This window comes from Salvelinus fontinalis, chromosome 33 (assembly GCF_029448725.1).
Source record: "Salvelinus fontinalis isolate EN_2023a chromosome 33, ASM2944872v1, whole genome shotgun sequence".
Classification (NCBI taxonomy): Eukaryota; Metazoa; Chordata; class Actinopteri; order Salmoniformes; family Salmonidae; genus Salvelinus; species Salvelinus fontinalis.
Window position 1 is genome coordinate 45643622 of NC_074697.1, and position 23883 is coordinate 45667504.

The following is a 23883-nucleotide window of genomic DNA, read 5'->3' on the forward strand; positions in this document are numbered from 1 at the left end:
ATACTCTTTTGCTCCAGGCAGCATCAGATACAGTACATGGGCTACACATACTGAGACAGGGGGTCGCTGTTTCCCTCACTCAGATGATTCCTCCGGGAATTGGTGTTAAATTATGAAAACACAAAGAGGAAAGAGAGATTATTTTATAATTTTTATTGGACAAATATTTGGGGAAGCCTGCCTTCCATTGTCATCCATGAATACACTCCACTGTTTCCCTTATATTTTAGATCCTAATATTACACTTTATGAACCCACAACATATTGAAGATTACCTTATAAATAGTCAACACATGCGTGGAATGTATTTTGTTTCTGTAGCAGTTTGGTGTCACATGACTTGTTCATGAGCACGTGTAATTGACAGGGTCGTTCATGGACAGGAGAGGGAGATGCTAGTGGGAGTTACCAGCGGAGGATCGGCGGGGGAATGGAGCGTACTTTTTGTTGATTGAGGGGAACCTACCGTGCCTCCCGCGGCAGAAGCGTTAGTTCCCTCCCCAGGACAAGCATCAGTTTCCAATTTTAACCCCGGGTGGTGGACATATATGGATATTTATAGGTTAAACAAAGAAATGTGTCTAGAACATCACCAAGACAATCCCGGAAATAACAGACGTACCCTCAGCCGGTCACGTAGGCTACGTTACTGGAAGCTTTGCGTTACTGATAGGTAAGTGTACAATCAGATGACAGATAGAGGGCTATATTTTTCACGGGATACTATTATTACATGCACGTTGTTGAATTGATTTCCGAATCATAGCTAAACTCACTCCAAAATAATCCAATATAGGCTATCTGTATTTTTGGAAGGAATGCAAACACGTGTAGGCTATATGTCTTAAGTTATTGGCTATGCATGCAGGCTATACACTAAGTAATGTGAATGCATAGCAAGGTAGAGTGGCATGCGTTCTATACATTAGCTGCTCTGACATTGTGTTTACCCCCTCATCGTGAAGTGGGGAATTATTATAACCGATATCAATATTATGACTTTAATGTGTTGTTAATGCCTGAAATATATTGTCATAAATATATTTTAGCATTGAACTGCTATAACAAATCAATTACTACTACCCGAGTCACTATAGCCCCATGTCGGAATAGAATATATTATTAGAATATAATAAAACCTATTTAAAGCAATGTAGGCCTATTTCAAGTTTGTCAATAAATGTAGGCGACGCTACATACGATATAAGATACGGTTAAATGTGTCTACAAAGTGTAGGGTCCCTTACAGGTTTCTTAATTTATGGAATATGAATGGTCTAGGCCTGGTGGGGAAATTAGGCTGATTTATGTTTAGCTTGAGTATTTTGTCCCAAGCATGTGAGGCTATGCGATTAGCCTACATATTATAGGCTATAACGGTAATCGCAGTCAAGTAATTATTGTATCATTTTGTTTTAGAAACATTTCAAGCTTCTGAATACCAGAAAACATTTCAATAGAAGACAAATGTGAAACCATTTAAAGAAAAATCATGAATGAAAGAAAAACGGTGGCAAGGAGACTTTTTAATATGAAACTTTCCAAAGCTGTGGGTCCTCTCTCGCAGCCTCGGCAGTTGTGCTGCACTCTCGCTCTCGCACGGTGGCTCCCGTAAAAAATGAGGCGAGGACGTGGGCTACGTGCGCATCCAGCACTAGACGAGATGAAATGGAGCGCTTGGAACACACGGACCTTTTAAATCCAAGCTCTTCCCACGGACACAACAGTTTTCCAGCTGCCGGCGAGAGAGTAACAAACGGTGAACACATATTTGGAGCTGCCGAGTTTCAACCTTTCCAACCCAGCATGGGACTTAATGGACTAAACGGCTACTGCCAGGGCATAGCGCCGGTTGGGAGCGCCACGGCCGCGGAATTACTGTCTGGTCTGGCTTCAAAAACAAGCACTTCCAGCATCACGGTTTTAAAGAAACAGACGAATACTGGGCTGCCGTTCTATAACGGTGGGATTGTGTCTCCATCCGCAACCATTGAGGGCAACCACAGTGTGGTTTTGGCGCAAAGTCCCAACGGTTACCCTCCGAAAGTGAAAGGGGTGGGGGAGACACCCAATGGCCTTGCGCAACCCCTCGGCAGCAGAGCACGCCTCATGGAGAATGGGGACAGAACACAACATGAGAAATGCATTCTTCTGGTGAAGAGGCCCAATGGTGACCCGCAGGTCAAACAGCTGCACCATCGGAAGCGGAGAGGTGAGGAGAACCGGGACATGGGTTCTGAGACTCCCAAAGGCTGTGCCTTATCAGTGGGTTCAGGTTTAGGTACTCTAGGTATGATGGCCTATGGACCAGGTGAGTCGATAACCCCGGACTGCAAACGGAGACGAGTGTCGGAGAGCGAAGTTCACAAAGCGGAGCCTTCCAAACCCGGCAAGGCTGTCCTCCCTTTTGCTGCCAACGGCGACAGCAGCATCAACAATAACCATAGCAACCACAACCACTGCGCCACCCCTCACCCCTCTTTGCCCGACCCTCACAACAACAAGCTGCACCACAATGTACACAAGTTGACGCTGCTGGGCCCCGGGGTTGTTCCAGGCCAGATGTCCCCGGTGGAGGCCAACAGCATCCGGTCTCTACCGTTACCGTCCGGGGCGGGCTGGTCGGCGGAGAGTATCGCCCAGCAGTACATCGTGCCCTGTCTGACTTCCTATGGTATCTGTGTGAAGGACAGTTTCCTGGGGCCACGGCTGGGTGAGTCGGTGCTGGGCGAGGTGGAGAGTCTGAACCGCAGCGGGAAGTTCCGGGGGGGTCAGCTGGTCAGCCAGAGGAGCATCCCCTCACGGAATATCCGTGGAGACCAGATCGCCTGGGTGGAGGGGCACGAGCCGGGGTGCGAGGGCATCGCCATGCTGATGGCACACATCGACGAGGCCGTGATGCACAGCGCTGCCAGCGGGCAGCTGGGGGACTGTGTCATCAACGGGCGCACCAAGGTGAGAGAACTGGGAGGGTGGGGGAGGACCGAAGGGCAGGGTAGCAGGTAGAGGCGGTGGGTTTGAGGACAGGAAGGGATGGCGTCATCAATTGGAGCACCAAGATGAGGGGAGATGTGGGACGAGAAGCTGGGGAAGAGAGAAATACAGAGAATTGTGGAAGGGAACAGGGTGAGCTGGGGACTCAATGTCATCAATGGCCATATCATGCTGAGAGGAGGATGAGGGGTGAGAAGGAGGAGAGACTGAAATAGAAAGGATTAGTACCAATGTCAACGTTTTATATAATTCTACGCCATAGATAGGGGGGATTAGCTGCGGTGTCCCATTTTGATGACATCATCTACTGTGATCCTGAACTGGCACTATCATATCACTGATAAAGGGCGGGTATGTAATCCTGTCTGTTCTCCTCCCTGTCTGATTCAATGTGATAGGGCCACACCCACAGGTAAGTCGGGCCATAGCTGTCCTATATCCCCCTGACTTCTCCCGTGCCAGTGTATGCCCCTATTGTCATGCCACTGTTTATGCCAATGTTCTCATACCCCTGGCAGCAAGTCAACCTTCTGGAGCTATCTGGTCTGAGATCGGTGTTTCACTAGCTTTGAAGACCGCTCTTTCAATCTCTCACCCATACGCAAACAAGGCATTCTTGTGGCTGGTTTGGTAAGGGTGTGTGTGTGTGATTGGTTGGTGTCTGTTTGGATGGCTGTGTATATGTTTGATTGTTTGCTTGCCTAGCCTACTGTGGGCTACTTTTGTATGGCTATGTACGTATGCGCTTGTTTGGGTCGTTTTTTCTCTTTGTGTGTTTGAGATTACGAATGTATGAAAGAGTGGTTATTATTAATAACCATCCTTAGCATAGCGTAAAACGTTGATATTACACGCTTAGACAATGGCCAGACATGACTGACAGGTTTGGGTTCAAATTGAAGTCACTCAATTCAGGAAGTTAAAAAAGTGTGTATGTATGTATGTATATATATATATATATATATTTTTTTTTATGAATAGTTTCTCTTTTTCAGTTTATTAAGAATTCACTGAAAAGCCCTGTTCAATTATTTAATTGGAATTTCAGTTGACTTCCTGAATAGACTGACTTTCATTCGATTACCAAAGAGCAGTAGTTGGCTGCAGTGCTGTAAAGCTGTCAGTGAGCTCGCTCAGTGACGCAGGTCTGGATATTTGAGCCAGGTCCTACGTCTGTCTTTACGTAGTATGTCACGGTCCTACGTCTGTCTCACCCAATCTCACTGCATTCTCCCAGCTTTCCACCCCACCCTGACCCAGTTTCTCAGCCCACTCATCCCTCTCCCAATGCAGGGTTGAGACCTATCTAGTCCTTGGTTCAACTAGACTAGAGCATGGTTTGAGTCCTGCATAAGCCGCAGTACATATACTGAATATAACCCTATGTGTTCACTGTAAGTGACTTTGATATAATCTGCTAACTAGTGACTGTGTTATATTAACATATTATCTCAGTTGTTCACTACTGCACCATGACCCCAGGGGCTGGATCTTATCAGTGGTGTTAGCCATTGCAGGACTGTCTAGACTTTGTTACGCCACATTTACTCAAAGAGCTTGAAGTGAAATATTTCTAGTCGATAAAGTAGTGGTGGTGGGGATAGAAGTCGTGATAGAATGGTAGAGGGCGTAGCAGTAATAGTTGTGGTAGTTGTAGCCTTAATAGAATTAGTAGTAGTAGCTATAATGTAGGGTACTACGTGTAATAGTAGTAATAGTTGAGGTAGTTGTAGCCTCACTAGTGGTAGTAGTTGGGCAATTCCATGGTAACGGAATTACGCTGAGACTCACATTTTTTTTTACTTTAAAATGTATACCAAACAAAAACCATTGATTTCAAAGTTGAACAAACCATAGCACTCTATGCACAAGGACTACTTTGAACAATTTCACACACAGTTTCACAAAAACACATTACATGAAGAACTGTGCGGATACAAAGTTTGGTAACCGAACAAAACTGAGGTTTTATCAAGCTTTGCATCGGCACAAATTTTTCAGTAAATGTGTTTTTATTTATTTGTGTGAATTGTTCAAAGCAGTCGTTGTGCTTTGAAATCAATGTTTGTTTTTTGTTTGGCATACATTTTAAAGTTAAAACATCTCAGCCTATTTCCATTACAGTGGAATTTCCCAGTTGTAGTGTAGGGTGGTAGTCATAGTGGTAGCTTTAGAAGTAGTAGTAACTGTAAGGTAGGGTAGTAGTAACTGTAGTGTAGGGTAGTAGTAACTGTAGTGTAGGGTGGTAGTAATAGTTGTAGCTTTAGAAGTAGTAGTAACTGTAAGGTAGGGTAGTAGTAATTGTAGGGTAGGGTAGTAGTAACTGTAGTGTAGGGTGGTAGTAATAGTTGTAGCTTTAGAAGTAGTAGTAACTGTAAGGTAGGGTAGTAGTAACTGTAGTGTAGGGTAGTAGTAACTGTAGTGTAGGGTGGTAGTAATAATTGTAGCTTTAGAAGTAGTAGTAACTGTAGTGTAGGGTAGTAGTAACTGTAGTGTAGGGTGGTAGTAATAATTGTAGCTTTAGAAGTAGTAGTAACTGTAGTGTAGGGTAGTAGTAACTGTAGTGTAGGGTGGTAGTAATAATTGTAGCTTTAGAAGTAGTAGTAACTGTAAGGGAGGGTAGTAGTAACTGTAGGGAAGGGTGGTAGTAATAATTGTAGCTTTAGAAGTAGTAGTAACTGTAAGGTAGGGTAGTAGTAACTGTAAGGGATGGTAGTAGTAATTGTAGGGTAGGGTGGTAGTAACTGTAGTGTAGGGTGGTAGTAATAATTGTAGCTTTAGAAGTAGTAGTAACTGTAGTGTAGGGTAGTAGTAACTGTAAGGTAAGGTAGTAGTAACTGTAGTGTAGGGTGGTAGTCATAGTGGTAGCTTTAGAAGTAGTAGTAACTGTAAGGTAGGGTAGTAGTAACTGTAGTGTAGGGTAGTAGTAACTGTAGTGTAGGGTGGTAGTAATAGTTGTAGCTTTAGAAGTAGTAGTAACTGTAAGGTAGGGTAGTAGTAATTGTAGGGTAGGGTAGTAGTGACTGTAGTGTAGGGTGTTAGTAATAATTGTAGCTTTAGAAGTAGTAGTAACTGTAAGGTAGGGTAGTAGTAATTGTAGGGTAGGGTAGTAGTGACTGTAGTGTAGGGTGGTAGTAATAATTGTAGCTTTAGAAGTAGTAGTAACTGTAGGGGAGTGTAGTAGTAATTGTAGGGTAGGGTAGTAGTAACTGTAGTGTAGGGTGGTAGTAATAATTGTAGCTTTAGAAGTAGTAGTAACTGTAAGGGAGGGTAGTTATAACTGTTGTGTAGGGTAGGATAGTAGTAACTGTAGTGTAGGGTAGGATAGTAGTAACTGTAGTGTAGGGTAGGATAGTAGTAACTGTAGTGTAGGGTGGTAGTAATAATTGTAGCTTTAGAAGTAGTAGTAACTGTAAGGTAGGGTAGTAGTAACTGTAGTGTAGGGTGGTAGTAATAATTGTAGCTTTAGAAGTAGTAGTAACTGTAAGGTAGGGTAGTAGTAACTGTAGTGTAGGGTAGTAGTAACTGTAGTGTAGGGTGGTAGTAATAATTGTAGCTTTAGAAGTAGTAGTAACTGTAAGGTAGGGTAGTAGTAACTGTAGTGTAGGGTGGTAGTAACTGTAGTGTAGGGTGGTAGTAATAGTTGTAGCTTTAGAAGTAGTAGTAACTGTAGTGTAGGGTAGTAGTAACTGTAGTGTAGGGTGGTAGTAATAATTGTAGCTTTAGAAGTAGTAGTAACTGTAAGGTAGGGTAGTAGTAACTGTAGTGTAGGGTGGTAGTAACTGTAGTGTAGGGTGGTAGTAACTGTAGTGTAGGGTAGTAGTAACTGTAGTGTAGGGTGGTAGTAATAGTTGTAGCTTTAGACGTAGTAGTAACTGTAGTGTAGGGTGGTAGTAACTGTAGTGTAGGGTAGTAGTAACTGTAGTGTAGGGTGGTAGTAATAGTTGTAGCTTTAGACGTAGTAGTAACTGTAGTGTAGGGTAGTAGTAACTGTAGTGTAGGGTAGTAGTAACTGTAGTGTAGGGTGGTAGTAATAATTGTAGCTTTAGAAGTAATAGTAACTGTAAGGTAGGGTAGTAGTAACTGTAGTGTATGGTGGTAGTAACTGTAGTGTAGGGTAGTAGTAACTGTAGTGTAGGGTGGTAGTAATAGTTGTAGCTTTAGACGTAGTAGTAACTGTAGTGTAGGGTAGTAGTAATTGTAAGGTAGGGTGGTAGTAACTGTAGTGTAGGGTGGTAGTCATAGTGGTACTGCAATACTTGTGGATTTAGCCTAGCGTGTGAGTGGGGCACCAGTTCCAGGGTTAACCGTGTGTGTGTAGTAGAGATGAGAGGGGTAGCAGCAGTACCAGTGTTCAGTGGGTCAGAGCTGTCAGAATACATTTGGGATCTACACCTCTCGTGGGGTGCAGTGTGTGCGTGTCTGTGTACACTACATTATCAAACCGCGTCTGTGCGGTGACCCCGTCGGAGTAGTAGAGATACACAGTGACATACGTTCTGTAATACCCAGACACCATGTGTTTGAACAGAGTCGTCACTCTCCCAGTCATCAGCCCTTTGCTCCTCTGTCATGGAACTGACTATTCTTCTTCCAGGTCAAAGGTTATGCTTACTCTGGTCCATGAGTGTGGCAGACAGGCAGCTGATGTTAAATGTAAGGGGTTAGTTAATGGGTTAGTTGAGCCACAAGCCAATGTCCCTGCTCATATGTTCCATCACAACTCCCCTACTCTTGCCTTGGCATACTGTGCCATCTTGAACGGAAAGAATGTCCTTGCTGTGTGTTATGTAGTGTGGTGGAAGTGGATAGAACAGTAGCAGTGAGTCACAGATCAAGGTATGAATTGAGGGGGTGGAAGTGGGCGAGGCAAAGATTAGAATAACAGAAAGGGAGGGAGGAGTTCGGCTAATTTACAAGGTCATTGCGCCAGCAGTTCTCTGCTCTTTAATCTTTCTTCTTTTTTTTTTTAAGGTGCAATATGCCATTTCCTTGTTGCAGAAATTCTACTAGTTTGCCTAATTTCAGTTTGTGACAAAACAAGCAATATATAGTGTAGAGCATCATTGTACCATCTAAACTGCTGTGAAATATATTTTTAATAACCAAAAATATTGTATTTTCAGCTGTTTGAAGTAAAACGTAAAAGGTGCAAAAACGAAACTTAAGAAAGGGAAGCATAGAAATAGTGCACATAGAACAGATCTACCGCTTCTTGGACTTGCTTTCAATGAGAATGCCAGATCCATAATGCACATTTCTATGTGAATTTAGTCAGGTCTCCCAAAAAGTTACATATTGTAGCTTTTAATACTTTTTATTTATTGGATTTTAAATCGCAACAGAATCACAACAAAAGCTATATACATTTACCCCCAACCTGAAACTTGTTTTCGTTTTCCTATGTCGATCTGTACGTAGCTCCGATCTGTATTAGCCTACTGTCTATATGGCTCAGTAAGTACTGTCCCCCACTATTGTTTCTCTCTAGTGTTATGTGTCTATTCTTTCCTTTTGTCCTTCTTTCTCATTGTTCCCTCTTTTTTTTTCTTTTTTTTCTTCTCTCTTTCGGTTCTCTCTCCCATTCCCTTTCTCCTGCGTCTTATCAGCCCCTCTCTAGCTTCTCTGCCAAACTATTTCCCCTCCGTTTCCTTGGTAACAGGGCCATACAGAGCGTAGCACTGCAGTGTGTGTGTGTGTGTGTGTGTGCCCAGAATAATGCCACCATAGCACCAGCTGGAGCTCAACCCAATGCACGCTCAGCAAACACGCACCAGCTCCAGCTCCATCCAAGCACAACGCAGCAGCGAAAATGTATCACAAGAAAAGGCACAGAGAAGGAGTGGTAGAGAAGGAGTGGTAGAGAGAGAGAGATGGGTAGAGAGAGAGATGGGTAGAGAGAGAGATGGGTAGAGAGAGAGAGATGGGGGGAGAGAGAGATGGGTAGAGAGAGAGATGGGTAGAGAGAGAGAGATGGGGGGAGAGAGAGAGATTGGGGAGAGAGATAGATTGGGGAGAGAGAGAGATGGGTAGAGAGAGAGATGGGTAGAGAGAGAGATGGGTAGAGAGAGAGAGATGGGTAGAGAGAGAGAGATGGGTAGAGAGAGAGAGATGGGTAGAGAGAGAGAGATGGGTAGAGAGAGAGATGAGTAGAGAGAGAGATGGGTAGAGAGAGAGATGGGTAGAGAGAGAGAGATGGGTAGAGAGAGAGAGATGGGTAGAGAGAGAGAGATGGGTAGAGAGAGAGAGATGGGTAGAGAGAGAGATGGGTAGAGAGAGAGATGAGTAGAGAGAGAGAGATGGGTAGAGAGAGAGATGAGTAGAGAGAGAGAGATGGGGAGACAGAGAGATGGGAGAAGAAGATATCTTATGTAGGGAGAGATGGATGTTATTTCGAAGGAGTGAGATGAGAGGTGGTCCAGAGGGATAGACAGCGCGCGACGCAGCAGCGCCAGCCGTATCATAAGGAGTGTCTGGCGCAGCGTGCCCTCAGATGCCCCTCCCAGAGAGCCAGCCACGCTGCTGCACACAGGATCAACCAGGGAGATGCTAGCAACTAGCATTTAGCCTAGCGCACACACGATCCAGTACCAAGCTAGCTGCTAAGACAAAGAGATATGTAAAACAAACGATGAGAGCGTTATATAGGCTTTAAGGTACTCACTTCCTATCCTTACCCATTCAGTTTACAGAAGCCTGAATGATAATGTAACCATTGCACTCGAATGCAAAACAGTTTTAAAGATGAGCATTCACTTTTCTCTGTGTGACCTCCTAGGGGATTTTAGTGCTTGTTGTTTGTCCTGGGAGAGTAGGCTCTGGAAGAGCATGGTTCTTGTGATCTCATCTTGTTTTGGAGCTTTGTACAAGCAGGGGTTGATGACTCATACTGACTCTGAGAGCAGTCCGGACTCCGGTTCGGTGTCCTATGCCAAACAGTCACACATCTCTACTTACTGTGTGAACACATGCCCACTCGCCTTTCAAGTGATTCTCACATACGGAGAGCACTTCCCAAGTGCAGTCCATCTTGGGTTTGAAATCCAGTGTGTCACTATTTGTGTCTCAGTGCGAGCGTGTTCTAGTGTGTGACTGCCTGTGTGTTTACGTTGTGTTTGTTTGCGTGTGTGTGTGTGGTCTCAGATTATGCTGACAGTAGACTGGGTTGGTTGCGTATGCGTTTGCATATAGAGTCACACTGGTGGGTAGTGTGACATTGTGATCTACAGAGCATGGGAGAAAATGAAATGGAGTGTACATAGTGTAAATTACCGCTTTGTCAGGTTATTGGAAATGGGGGAGCACACACACACACACACACACACACACACACACACACACACACACACACACACACACACACACACACACACACACACACACACACACACACACACACACACACACACACAGACAGACAGAGAGAGACACACCCTCAGCCCTGTGGTTAGTGTGACTCAAGCAAGATGGGGGTCCATCACCAGGCATGACTCATCAAGGCTGACCAGCTTTTTCTGCTAGATACCTGACCTCATTAACAAGTACACACTCAGCCGCAGCGGAGGGAAAGGGATAGGAGTTGATTTCAGTATGGAAACTGTGAGAAGATGGATATGCGATGAGAGAGGTGAAGAGAAAGATGGAAATATAATGGGATTTATTGGTTGAATATCCAATAAAGCTTATTTCACTAGAAATAAACCTGTAACAAAACACTCCTATTTTTCCTATTTGCTTCCAATAATTCACAGACGGTGTCATGGCGCGTTACTTCATCTTACTTATGTCAGTGTCAGCTGGTTAGTCAGGCCTGAGACTTACTGCAGGTCCACAGAGAGCCATAGAACCCAATGTGCCTGTATCGATCCCTGGACAGGCGCCGTCTGTCCTTAGCTCAGCCTTACTGACCCAGAAATACACAGGCCAGCTGAGCACACAGAGTTCGCCTCAGTCCGACCCATTTGTCACTGTCTGATCGGCACAGAATGTGCCATCACAGCATAGAACAGCTCACATCAGCCCAGTCCAGTATAACCCACACAGGCCCACTTCAGCTAAGCTCAGCCTGGCAAATCCCCATCCCAGTATACACCTACCTATCCCAGTGCTAGCTAGTTAGCCTAGCACTACCCTGATGCTCTCCCCTCTCTCCTGTCTGTCTGTGTGTCTGTCTCATCAGGATCAGGCCGTGTATTTGTTCAGCCTTATCTCCCTCCTGCCTCTGTCCTCCATGCCCCTTATCTGCTGGCAGTATGCTATGCCAGCGTGCTCGGCCCTTTTTATTTTTCTTCTTTCCAGGAACAGCCTGTTCTCTCTCTCTCTGGCCTTCATCTTGGCAGGCAGGCATGCGGGCAGAGACAGGAGGCGGCGCTATTAGGGCATTAATGCTGGTGCCAGCGGTGCCCATTAGATTGGCACGGAGGCACAGAGAGATTTGAAGAGAGATTGAAGAAGGCTGATCTGATCGCGACACGTCGGGTCATGCCGTTTGAATGAGATCGGGGGCTGGGAGCAACAGGGGAGGAGAGCGACTGCCGTTGTACGGTCACGGTGTTTGTGACATTCATATGCCGGTTTGGCTGACTCTCACAGTTCTGGTTGACTACTGGCTTAGATCTCTACTCGCGCTGGTTTGGACTGTCTCATGTCTATATGAACGCTGGTGTACAAGGACTTTGTTTTTTCAGCTTTGTGTGTGTTTGTACACGCGTGTGCATATCCTCCAGGCTAGGGCTGTGCTGTGGCACGGTACATGTTAATTGTGGTTAAGTATGCAACAGTTCCACGTGCTCTCAGGCCCAAGAAATGTGCACTTATAAAATACTACATGCATACATGCAGTGGGCTGCAATCTTCAACATCATTGGCTGTATATCTACCGCTAAGCGTCAAACATCTATTGGCTGTATATCTACCGCTAAGCGTCAAACATCTATTGGCTGTATATCTACCGCTAAGCGTCAAACATTTTATTGGCTGTATATCTACCGCTAAGCATCAAACATCTATTGGCTGTATATCTACCGCTAAGCGTCAAACATCTATTGGCTGTATATCTACCGCTAAGCGTCAAACATCTATTGGCTGTATATCTACCCCTAAGCATCGAACATTTTATTGGCTGTATATCTACCCCTAAGCATCGAACATTTTATTGGCTGTATATCTACCCCTAAGCATCAAACATTTTATTGGCTGTATATCTACCGCTAAGCGTCAAACATCTATTGGCTGTATATCTACCGCTAAGCGTCAAACATCTATTGGCTGTATATCTACCCCTAAGCATCGAACATTTTATTGGCTGTATATCTACCCCTAAGCATCGAACATTTTATTGGCTGTATATCTACCCCTAAGCATCAAACATTTTATTGGCTGTATATCTACCGCTAAGCGTCAAACATCTATTGGCTGTATATCTACCCCTAAGCATCAAACATTTTATAGGCTGTATATCTACCGCTAAGCGTCAAACATCTATTGGCTGTATATCTACCGCTAAGCGTCAAACATCTATTGGCTGTATATCTACCCCTAAGCATCGAACATTTTATTGGCTGTATATCTACCCCTAAGCATCGAACATTTTATTGGCTGTATATCTACCCCTAAGCATCAAACATTTTATTGGCTGTATATCTACCGCTAAGCGTCAAACATCTATTGGCTGTATATCTACCGCTAAGCATCAAACATCTATTGGCTGTATATCTACCGCTAAGCATCGAACATTTTATTGGCTGTATATCTACCCCTAAGCATCAAACATTTTATTGGCTGTATATCTACCGCTAAGCATCAAACATCTATTGGCTGTATATCTACCGCTAAGCATCAAACATCTATTGGCTGTATATCTACCGCTAAGCATCGAACATTTTATTGGCTGTATATCTACCCCTAAGCATCGAACATTTTATTGGCTGTATATCTACCCCTAAGCATCAAACATTTTATTGGCTGTATATCTACCGCTAAGCGTCAAACATCTATTGGCTGTATATCTACCGCTAAGCATCAAACATCTATTGGCTGTATATCTACCCCTAAGCATCGAACATTTTATTGGCTGTATATCTACCCCTAAGCATCAAACATTTTATTGGCTGTATATCTACCGCTAAGCATCAAACATCTATTGGCTGTATATCTACCGCTAAGCATCAAACATCTATTGGCTGTATATCTACCGCTAAGCATCGAACATTTTATTGGCTGTATATCTACCGCTAAGCGTCAAACATCTATTGGCTGTATATCTACCGCTAAGCGTCAAACATCTATTGGCTGTATATCTACCGCTAAGCATCAAACATTTTATTGGCTGTATATCTACCGCTAAGCATCAAACATCTATTGGCTGTATATCTACCGCTAAGCGTCAAACATCTATTGGCTGTATATCTACCGCTAAGCATTAAACATCTATTGGCTGTATATCTACCCCTAAGCATTAAACATCTATTGGCTGTATATCTACCGCTAAGCATCAAACATCTATTGGCTGATTATCTACCCCTAAGCATCAAACATCTATTGGCTGTATATCTACCGCTAAGCATCAAACATCTATTGGCTGTATATCTACCCCTAAGCATCAAACATCTATTGGCTGTATATCTACCGCTAAGCATCAAACATCTATTGGCTGTATATCTACCCCTAAGCATCGAACATTTTATTGGCTGTATATCTACCGCTAAGCATCAAACATCTATTGGCTGTATATCTACCCCTAAGCATCGAACATTTTATTGGCTGTATATCTACCCCTAAGCATCAAACATCTATTGGCTGTATATCTACCCCTAAGCATCGAACATTTTATTGGCTGTATATCTACCCCTAAGCATCAAACATTTTATTGGCTGTATATCTACCCCTAAGCATCAAACATTTTATTGTCTGTATATCTACCGCTAAGCATCAAACATCTATTGGCTGTATATCTACCCCTAAGCATCAAACATCTATTGGCTGTATATCTACCCCTAAGCATTGAACATTTTATTGGCTGTATATCTACCACTATAGTGCTTTTCCCATTTGTTTCCGTTGACATTTTTGTGAGTGTAATGAGTGCGGTTAGGGGATGCGAGGTTAGAGGATGCGACTATTAGCGACTAAAACATTCTGGAAGCCCGCTGGAAGCGCTTGACAACATATAAATGTTCACCAGCATTTCTCTGTGCCCTGACACTGATTGCTTAGCAACAGAGCAGAGTGAATTGAGACTGATTTCCATCTCAATCCCAGATAAAGAGCTCTTCCACAGTGAGTCAGGATCAACGCAAAGGCCTTAGTAAGGTCATTCTTTCCCACAATGCAACACCACCACCCATGGTGCTGATGACATCATATTTCCCAGAAGCAGCCTGACCCTGTCGTGAACAACCCCCCCCCCCCCCCCCATATGTCAAAACACAATACATAACATTAGAGCAGCCAGATGTATTTCGAGTGCTCTTAAAAAACTACTGTACTGATTATACTGTATATGTTCACTAGCCACTCCTTTAAGTCAAGTCTTACTTACAGTCCATGTCCTGTATGTTATACACCACAATGTTATCAGTTGAATTTTGTAACCACGTTTAACAGTCCCAGTACAGTAAATCACATCGGGATTACTGTAATGTCTGTCCTCTACACACTGACTCCTGGAGGGACTTCAGACGAGCTCTGTCCTGGCTGTGTGTGTGTGGTACTTGTTGGTGGGTAGAGACCAGCGGGTTGGGGCTGGAGTCAGAGGTTAATGAACACACACAGCATGTGAGCGTCGCGCGGTAATGAGGCGAGACGATGGTGGCCGGCAGGCTGGCCAGAGAGTCACACAGGCAGAAGGGAACACTTGTACTTTGGCCTGTATCACTCCTCCATAATGAGACTGAGCCAGATTATGGTTTGACTACAGATGAGCGTATTTGGGTGTCATTTCGGTATCCTGTGACTGTTCACTATGTCGGATATGATTATTGAGGTGTGTATTTGACATAGCTGCTTTGCGCCACGGTATGCAAAAGGCTGACTGGCACTGTAATGGATTCAGTGGATTTGAACATGAAGGACTCTGTTGTCACTTTGTATTGAAGCTTCTGGGCTTGACAGTTCTGGAGTGACACTGAATGATACTGTCTTCTCTCCCTGCTCGCTCCTCATTCCTTACTGATAACAGAGCCAATATTTGTCTAACTGAGCCTAGCTGGAGTGAAGGAGGAAGTCAGCCCTCCGCTCTTCACCAGTGTTTACTCTTCCCCCTTGTACTCTGTGATGGGCTGGGAGAGGGGAGGAGAGAGAAAGGAGAAGGAGCAATGGAGGGACAGAGGAGAGGGAAGGTAAAGACAGAGAGAAAAGGAGAAATAATGACATAATTATTAAGAGAAGGGAAGACCAGGTGAGAGAGAGAACAAAGGGAGGCAGAGAGAAAAGGCAGTGGAAGAGTGAGAAAAGAGAGGCAGAGTTAAACAAAAGGGAGAAAAGGTTCTTGTTCAGAGTCGGTGAAGGGATGAGGTGTACTGTACTCTCCAGGGTCCTGATCTGTATCGTGATAAAGTATCCGTGCCCTGACAGAACACACCGTCAACCGGGACCCTGATGGCTTTCTTTCTCACATTCCTGTTCTCACACACACACACACACCAAACCTGACCCAAACAACCTCCTCAGCAGAGATACAAAGGCTAGGGGCCCGATTCCGACTCGAGTTAAGCGTGAGTAAATGGAACGTAATTCCATTTTGATGCACTTCTCCATGCATATTCGGACCTTGAACGTAAGCATGAGAATAGCGTGCTCTTCGTTTTGGGTGGAGATGGACTAAATTAAGGTGTGACGGAGGTGTGTCTACAGATACGCCATTTCCTGACCTTGATTTAATTCCCTAATAATTACACAACCTTTACGAGCGAGGAAACCAAGAATAACGTTTAGCGAACCTACCGGTTCCAAGTGGAAACCTACTTCATTTTTTTCAGATTGGTTTTATTTCTATCTCCATGCACTGTAATGTACAACTATAAGAGCTAGGTAAATGAGTAATACATTTGGATAAGGGAATTGTAAATATAAATGACACTTGTTTTAGTTATATTTTAACTTGTAATCACCGGAGACAAATGTGAAACCAGTCGTATGGCAGAAAACTGAAATTATGAAATGCTGTGCCAATATGCAGAATTTAAATTGTATGGCCTTTTAATTTTCAGGAATGGGCACTCTCGAATATCTTATTTATAGGCTACCCCGACTTTCTCTGTTTACCATTTCTGTCATGTTAAATATTACCCACTATCAGTATCGACCATCAGTAGGCCTAATAATAACACATATTCAAATCCCAATTTACTGTTAGTTCCATTCAGTGGTCTAGCCTACTTATCCTTCCATTTAATTACATTGTTTAGTTTACCTTAGTTTGCTTCCTCTGCAAAATTACGGCCAAGTGGTTGACTTGGGGGCAGTTCCACAGACACAGATTAAGACTAGACTTGGACTAAAAAGCAAGCTCAATGGGTAATCTTTTGAAAATGATTTTTATTTCAGTATTAGGCTTAATCTGTGTCTGGGAAACCACCCCTTGGTGTTCTAGAGGTGTTGGATCAGAGCCTTTGTGACACAGTATTATTATTAGGATTAGTATTGAACAAGGTCATGCGTGTTCACCATGTGTGGTGTTGGATCTAGACGTGCTAATATGGCTAGGTTTACACAGGCAGCCCAATTCTGATATTTTATTCCAATAATGAGTCTTTTGACCAATCACATCAGATCTTTTTCAAAAAGTTCAGAATTGGGCAGCTTGTGTAAACCCGGCCTATGTGATATGTGGTGTTAGCTTTTCGCATAGTTGCGTGCAGCGAAGGAATGTGTACTCCCAGCCCGTTCAGAAACACACATCCCTAGAGAAGCACATGGACTAGTCTTTAACACAGCCTTGCCTAGCAGGGGAAATGCCAGCCAGAGGCCATTGTTGTAACGGCTTGTGCTCTCCTCATCCTCGGATGAGGTGAGGAGAGAAGGATCTTCAGACCAAAACGCAGCATTTGGGAAATAAGCCATCTTTATTAAGAATACGATGGCCACACGAAACGAAACAAAACACTTTCAAACTACAAAACAAGAAAACGACGTTGACGAAACCTGAACATAAACTTACATAACTAAACATAAACTTACGTACAGGAAAACAGACGACATCGAAACGAAACGAAACAAACAAACGCTACAGTCCCATGTGGTACGAACATACATACGGACACAGGAGACAATCACCCACAAACAAACAGTGAGAATGCCCTACCTAAATATGACTCTTGATTAGAGGAAAACGCAAACCACCTGCTTCTAATCAAGAGCCATACCAGGCAAACCAAAACCAACATAGAAACAGAAAACATAGAATGCCCACCCAACCTCACGTCCTGACCAACTAACATACATAACAACTAACATAAATAGGTCAGGAACGTGACAGTACCCCCCCCACAAGGTGCGAACTCCGGACGCACCAGCACAAGGACTAGGGGAGGGTCTGGGTGGGCATCTAACCACGGTGGTGGCTCAGGCTCCGGGCGCGGTTCCCACCCCACCATAATCCATCCTAGCTTCCTCCCTCCAAAAATGTCCACCCTCTTTTCTCCCCCACAAAATCCTCTTAATAACATACCCAATAAGGACAACACCGGGACAGAGAGATAAATCAATACAGAGGGATAGATAAGAATATAGAGGTAGATAGAGAGGGAGATCAGGATAGAGGGGCAACTCCGGACTGAAAGGCAGCTCCGGACAGAGAGACAGCTCTGGACTGATGGGCAGTTCTGGGTATCTAGCCTTTTTAGGCTGAAGGGCAGCTCATGGCTGACTGACGACTCTCGACGCTCATGGCTGGCTGACGGCTCTCGACGCTCATGGCAGGCTGACGGCTCTCGACGCTCATGGCAGGCTGACGGCTCTCGACGCTCATGGCAGGCTGACGGCTCTCGACGCTCATGGCAGGCTGACGGCTCTCGACGCTCATGGCAGGCTGACGGCTCTCGACGCTCATGGCGCTCTGACGGCTCTGGCTGCTCATGGCTCTCTGACGGCTCTGGCTGCTCATGGCTCTCTGACGGCTCTGGCTGCTCATGGCTCTCTGACGGCTCTGGCTGCTCATGGCTCGCTGGCGGCTCTGGCAGATCCTGTCTGGTTGGCGGCTCTGGCAGATCCTGTCTGGTTGGCGGCTCTGGCAGATCCTGTCTGGTTGGCGGCTCTGGCAGATCCTGTCTGGTTGGCGGCTCTGGCAGATCCTGTCTGGTTGGCGGCTCTGGCAGATCCTGTCTGGCTGACGGCTCTAGCGGCTCCTGTCTGGCTGACGGCTCTAGCGGCTCCTGTCTGGCTGACGGCTCTGTAGGCTCATGGCAGACGGGCGGCTTTGCAGGCTCATGGCAGACGGGCGGCTTTGCAGGCTCATGGCAGACGGATGGCTCAGACGGCGCTGGGGAGACGGATGGCTCAGATGGCGCTGGGGAGACGGATGGCTCAGATGGCGCTGGGGAGACGGATGGCTCAGATGGCGCTGGGGAGACGGATGGCTCAGATGGCGCTGGGGAGACGGATGGCTCTGGCCGGATACGGTGCACTGTAGACCTGGTGCGTGGTGCCGGAACTGGAGGCACCGTGCTAATGACAAGCACCTTTCTACTAGTGCGGGGAGCAGGGACAGGGCACACTGTATTCTCAAAGCCCACTCTATAACTGATGCGTGGTACCGGCACTGGTGACACCGGGCTGAGGACAAGCACATCAGGATTAGTAGGGGGAGAAGATACAGTGTGTTCAGGGCTCTGGAGACGCACAGGTGGCTTAGTGCGTGGTGCCGGAACTGGAGGCACCGGGCTAGATACACGCACTACAGGGAGAGTGCGTGGAGGAGGAACAGGGCTCAGGATACGCACTGGTAGCCTAGTGCGTAGTGTAGACACTGTAGGTACTAGGCTGGGGCGGGGAGGTGGTGCCGGAAATACCGGACCGTGGAGGCGTACTGGCACTCTTGAGCATTGAGCCTGCCCAACCTTACCTGGTTGAATACTCCCGGTTGCCCGACCAGTGCGGGGAGGTGGAATAACCCGCACCGGGCTATGTAGGCGAACCGGAGAAACCATGCGTAAGGCAGGTGCCATGTATGCCGGCCCGAGGAGACGCACTGGAGACCAGACGCGTTGAGCCGGCCTCATGACACCTGGCTCAATACCCAATCTAGCCCTCCCAGTGCGGGGAGGTGGAATAACCCGCACTGGGCTATGCACTCGTACAGGAGACACCGTGCACTCTACTGCGTAACACGGCGCCTGCCCGTACTCCCGCTCTCCACGGTAAGCCTGGGAAGTGGGCGCAGGTCTCCTACCTGCCCTTGGCCCACTACCTCCTAGCCCCCCCAATAAATTTTTGGGAATTACTTACGGGCTTTTCGGGCTTCCGTGCCAGACGCGTTCCCTCATAGCTCCGGTTCCTCTCTCCGGTAGCCTCTGCACTCCCCAGTGCCTCCAGCTGCTCCCATGGCTTTTCGGGCTTCCAGCCACGTCTCCTTGCTGCCTCCTTAAACCACCGCTCCTGGGCTTTAGCTGCCTCCCTCTCTTCCTGAGAACGGCGATTTTCTCCTGCCTTAGCCCAGGGACCTTCTCCATTCATTATCTGTTCCCATGTCCAGAAATCCTTGTTTTTCTCCTGTCCCTTACTCCGTTTATTTTTCCCTTGCCGCTTGGTCTTAGCGTGGTGGGTGATTCTGTAACGGCTTGTGCTCTCCTCATCCTCGGATGAGGTGAGGAGAGAAGGATCTTCAGACCAAAACGCAGCATTTGGGAAATAAGCCATCTTTATTAAGAATACGATGGCCACACGAAACGAAACAAAACACTTTCAAACTACAAAACAAGAAAACGACGTTGACGAAACCTGAACATAAACTTACATAACTAAACATAAACTTACGTACAGCAAAACAGACGACATCGAAACGAAACGAAACAAACAAACGCTACAGTCCCATGTGGTACGAACATACATACGGACACAGGAGACAATCACCCACAAACAAACAGTGAGAATGCCCTACCTAAATATGACTCTTGATTAGAGGAAAACGCAAACCACCTGCTTCTAATCAAGAGCCATACCAGGCAAACCAAAACCAACATAAAAACAGAAAACATAGAATGCCCACCCAACCTCACGTCCTGACCAACTAACATACATAACAACTAACATAAATAGGTCAGGAACGTGACAATTGTTTCTCTACTGATACTCAAGGGACTGTCTCCAGTCCAGTCCAGGTGAGGTTGAAACATTAGCTGAGAAGTTACATGCTCACGGTCCTGTCCTCCACAGAACCAGCTAGTTAGTGTTTGAGTAACGTCTTGTGCAGACGATAACCCATTTCTTTCTCTATAATAAAGTTCTTAGAACAGTCCGAGTTCATAGTAATGTGTGACCCGTAATGTATGCATGCGGGTTAGAATTGGAGTGGTCCTACACAACAGTGTTTAAGACACCGAGAAATCATTGGGACACTGACTGTCTCTATACAGAACCATGGGACTGTGAGTGAGTACAGTAACCTATATGGTGCCCTATGGAGTGGAATTTCATCCCTACGAACACCAGTGAAGGGGTTAAGTAACCGAACACACAGCAGAGCCATACCACTTCTACTGCTCACCGCCTAAAGCCTCTTACCTGACTGGTGGATAAAGGGTTCGGCCCACTGATGATATGGTACAGGCTCAGTGGAATGGGAGTGGCGACATGGCTGCCATACCCGGCCATTATGGCTTAAAGGCACAGCGTCTAGTTTCACAGCGCAGACTGAGTGTGCATGCTTCACACTATTAAAATGGGCCATGACACAAAACCCTTATTACAGAACCGCTGTCACGTTAGTAGCCAAACGAAACCCTAACCCTCGTAGTCCTACAATTACAGGTTAAATGGAAGCCCTAACGTTGGTTACAGGGAGGCCCTTACTCTCTTTATCACCTTGCTTAACTCACACAGTGCTCTCTCAGAACCCATATATAGAGTAAACCGTGCTCAGTCCCTGGATGAGAAGGATGGAAGTTTCCCAGCTCCCAAGGCCAGGCCAGGCTGTTTCCCTGCCACCCTACCTCCCAATGCGGGGGTGTTCCAGTTGCCTCAGGGGGAGGGAGGGAGTGTCTGGGTTGTGTTTTTATAACACGTCTTAAAGGGGAACTGCACCTGCTGTTTTGGCCACTTTTTTTCTCTCTTGTTCCTCAAGAAATGCTGGATGGAAGCCAAACATGATGTGGGTCCTTGCCACTACCAAGACGCACCATAGAGTACCACAGTATGAGTCATAATACCCTTAAAACCTAGCGGTCGAAATAGGGAAATGGTTCCAATCGTTTTCCCACCATTTTTCCCATAGGAGATTTTAGAAACACTTAAAATAAGGGCTGTGTTCTGTGTAGGCTTACCCTGGCGTGATGTTTTGATAACCGTGCAGATCTCTCTCAGACAAGGTGACTTAAAAATATGGTCGGCAGTATTTACCCCCCCAAAAATGTAACGCTAATTAGCTGCTAATGTGGCTATCATAAAGAACTACAAATGCCATGATGATCTGGATGAAACTGCTGAATTGTGGCAAAGGTAAGAATCTCTGGATGAACTATCTAATGTTAGTTAAATGTAGTAATGAATAAATTGGCAACATTTCTTTAAATGAACAATTCTTTGAACTTTCTTGTGCACGTTTTAAATGGACACAATACCTGTTAGCAAAGGTGTCAGCTAGAGATGACGTGCTTGCAGGGATTTGTAGTGTTGCATGTCTACTTTGATGCTAATTAGCATTTTCAAATCTGAGAGTAAATAGAGCCAGATATACTGATAAAAGTCACCTTGTCCGAGAGAGATTTACACGGTTATCAAAACGTCACACCAGGGTAAACCTAGACAAAACACAGCCCCCCTTATTTGAAGTGTTTCTAGAATCGCCTATGGGAAAAATGAATGGTGGAAAAACAATTAGAACCATTTCTCTGTTTGACCGTTAGGTTTCCAGGGCTTCTGAATCAAGTGCACCTACCGCCAACAGCGCAACACAAATAAATGAAAAAGGAGCGCAAGCCTTTATTGTTGTTGGCTTTCATATCAGAAATGTTTGAAGATCGACGAGTCGATTGCAATCGACCGGTTTGTAACCACTGATGTAGAATAAAACAACCCTCTACATAATACAATAGAAGTAGTGTTCTGCTAATATAACAATGTGCACCTTTCATTGTCATTCCCAGCCGATACAGCTACTGGTGGTGGTAATGGGGCTACCTTGGCAAATCTATCAGAGTGGTCATACCTTCCTGTGTGGTTCCCAGTATACAACAGGAGTTTCCTGATCCTGGTGTAGAATACATAGAGTTTCTCCCTCCCCATATTGACTGATTCAATTCAATCATTTAAAAAAAGACGAGACATCAGTATCAAGCTCATCTGTCCGTCATCGCATCATCTTGCAAGTTTCCATGTGCTGGCACCATACATGTTTCTGCATACCACTGCTGGCTTGCTTCTGAAGCTAAGCAGGGTTGGTCCTGGTCAGTCCCTGGATGGGAGACCAGATGCTGCTGGAAGTGGTATTGGAGGGCCAGTAGGAGGCACTCTTTCCTCTGGTCTAATAAAATATCCCAATGCCCCAGGGCAGTGATTGGGGACACTGCCCTGTGTGTAGGGTGCCGTCTTTCGGATGGGACGTTAAACGGGTGTCCTGACTCTCTGAGGTCATTAAAGATCCCATGGCACTTATCGTAAGAGTAGGGGTGTTAACCCCGGTGTCCTGGCTAAATTCCCAATCTGGCCCTCAAACCATCATGGTCACCTAATAATCCCCAGTTTACAATTGGCTCATTCATCCCCCTCCTCTCCCCTGTAACTATTCCCCAGGTCGTTGCTGCAAATGAGAACGTGTTCTCAGTCAACTTACCTGGTAAAATAACGGTAAAATAAAAATAAAAATAAAAACACATAGTCACTGTTCAGTTATACCTCAGGATGGCATGTCCTTTTCACTGGAGTCGAGGGAGACTGGCAAGGGTCTTGCCTGACAAGCTGTAAAAATAGAAAACTTAAGTTTCGATTTGGCGCCATCGATTTCAGTAATCCACTCGTTCAACATGCAGACAAAGGAGTCCAAAAAGCTACCTCTAAACTTTGTTCAAACAAGTCAAACTACGTTTCTATTTAATCCTCAGGTATGCTAAAATGTAAATAAACTATAATATTTTCATACGGAAAGAAGTATGTTCAATAGAAAAGTAAAATTAGTAAGCGCGTGTCCTCTTCACTGCGTGCCAACAGACTGATTTTGAACCGGGAGTCTTTGTACAAAAACTAAGTTCTTGCTCGTTTCTGAAGAAACAAGCCTGAAACAATGAACAAAGACTGACATCTAGTGGAAGCCATAGCAATTGCAATCTGGGAGTTGGAATTACAGAGATTTCCATTATAAGAGCCTGGGAGCTCAAAAAAAAAAAATCTGGTAGGTTTTCTTTGGAATTTCGCCTGCCATATCAATTATGTTATAGTCTCGGTCATTATTTTAACATTTCTAGAAACTTAAGTTTTCTATCCAATGCTACCAATTATATGCATATGCTGGCTTCAGGGCCTGAGTAACAGGCAGTTTACTTTGGGCACGTCAGTCAGGCGGAAATTCAGGAAAATAGACCCAAGTTTGTTTTTTTTTAATACGGTGGTCCCCTCAATCTTAGTTCATCTGGATAAGTTACAGTATTCAGCATCTAAAGTCAATCTGGCGACATCGCAATCATGATGTTATCGTGTTTCCAAGCCAAATCTGAAATGTATTGAGGTAGGCTAACGTTAGCT

The 23883-nt window shown here is 45.2% G+C and overlaps 1 protein-coding gene across 1 annotated transcript in view; it reads left to right on the forward strand.

Annotated features, from left to right (window-relative positions):
• Window positions 1-347: 347 nt before the first annotated feature.
• The window catches only part of egln2 (egl-9 family hypoxia-inducible factor 2), a 29419-nt gene continuing 5883 nt past the window's right edge, over window positions 348-23883 (forward strand). The window contains exons 1-2 of the mRNA XM_055896398.1: window positions 348-673; window positions 1420-2955. Of these exons, the coding sequence (XP_055752373.1) occupies window positions 1669-2955 (1287 nt within the window). The 5' untranslated portion in view covers window positions 348-673; window positions 1420-1668. The remainder of the gene's footprint in view (window positions 674-1419; window positions 2956-23883) is intronic.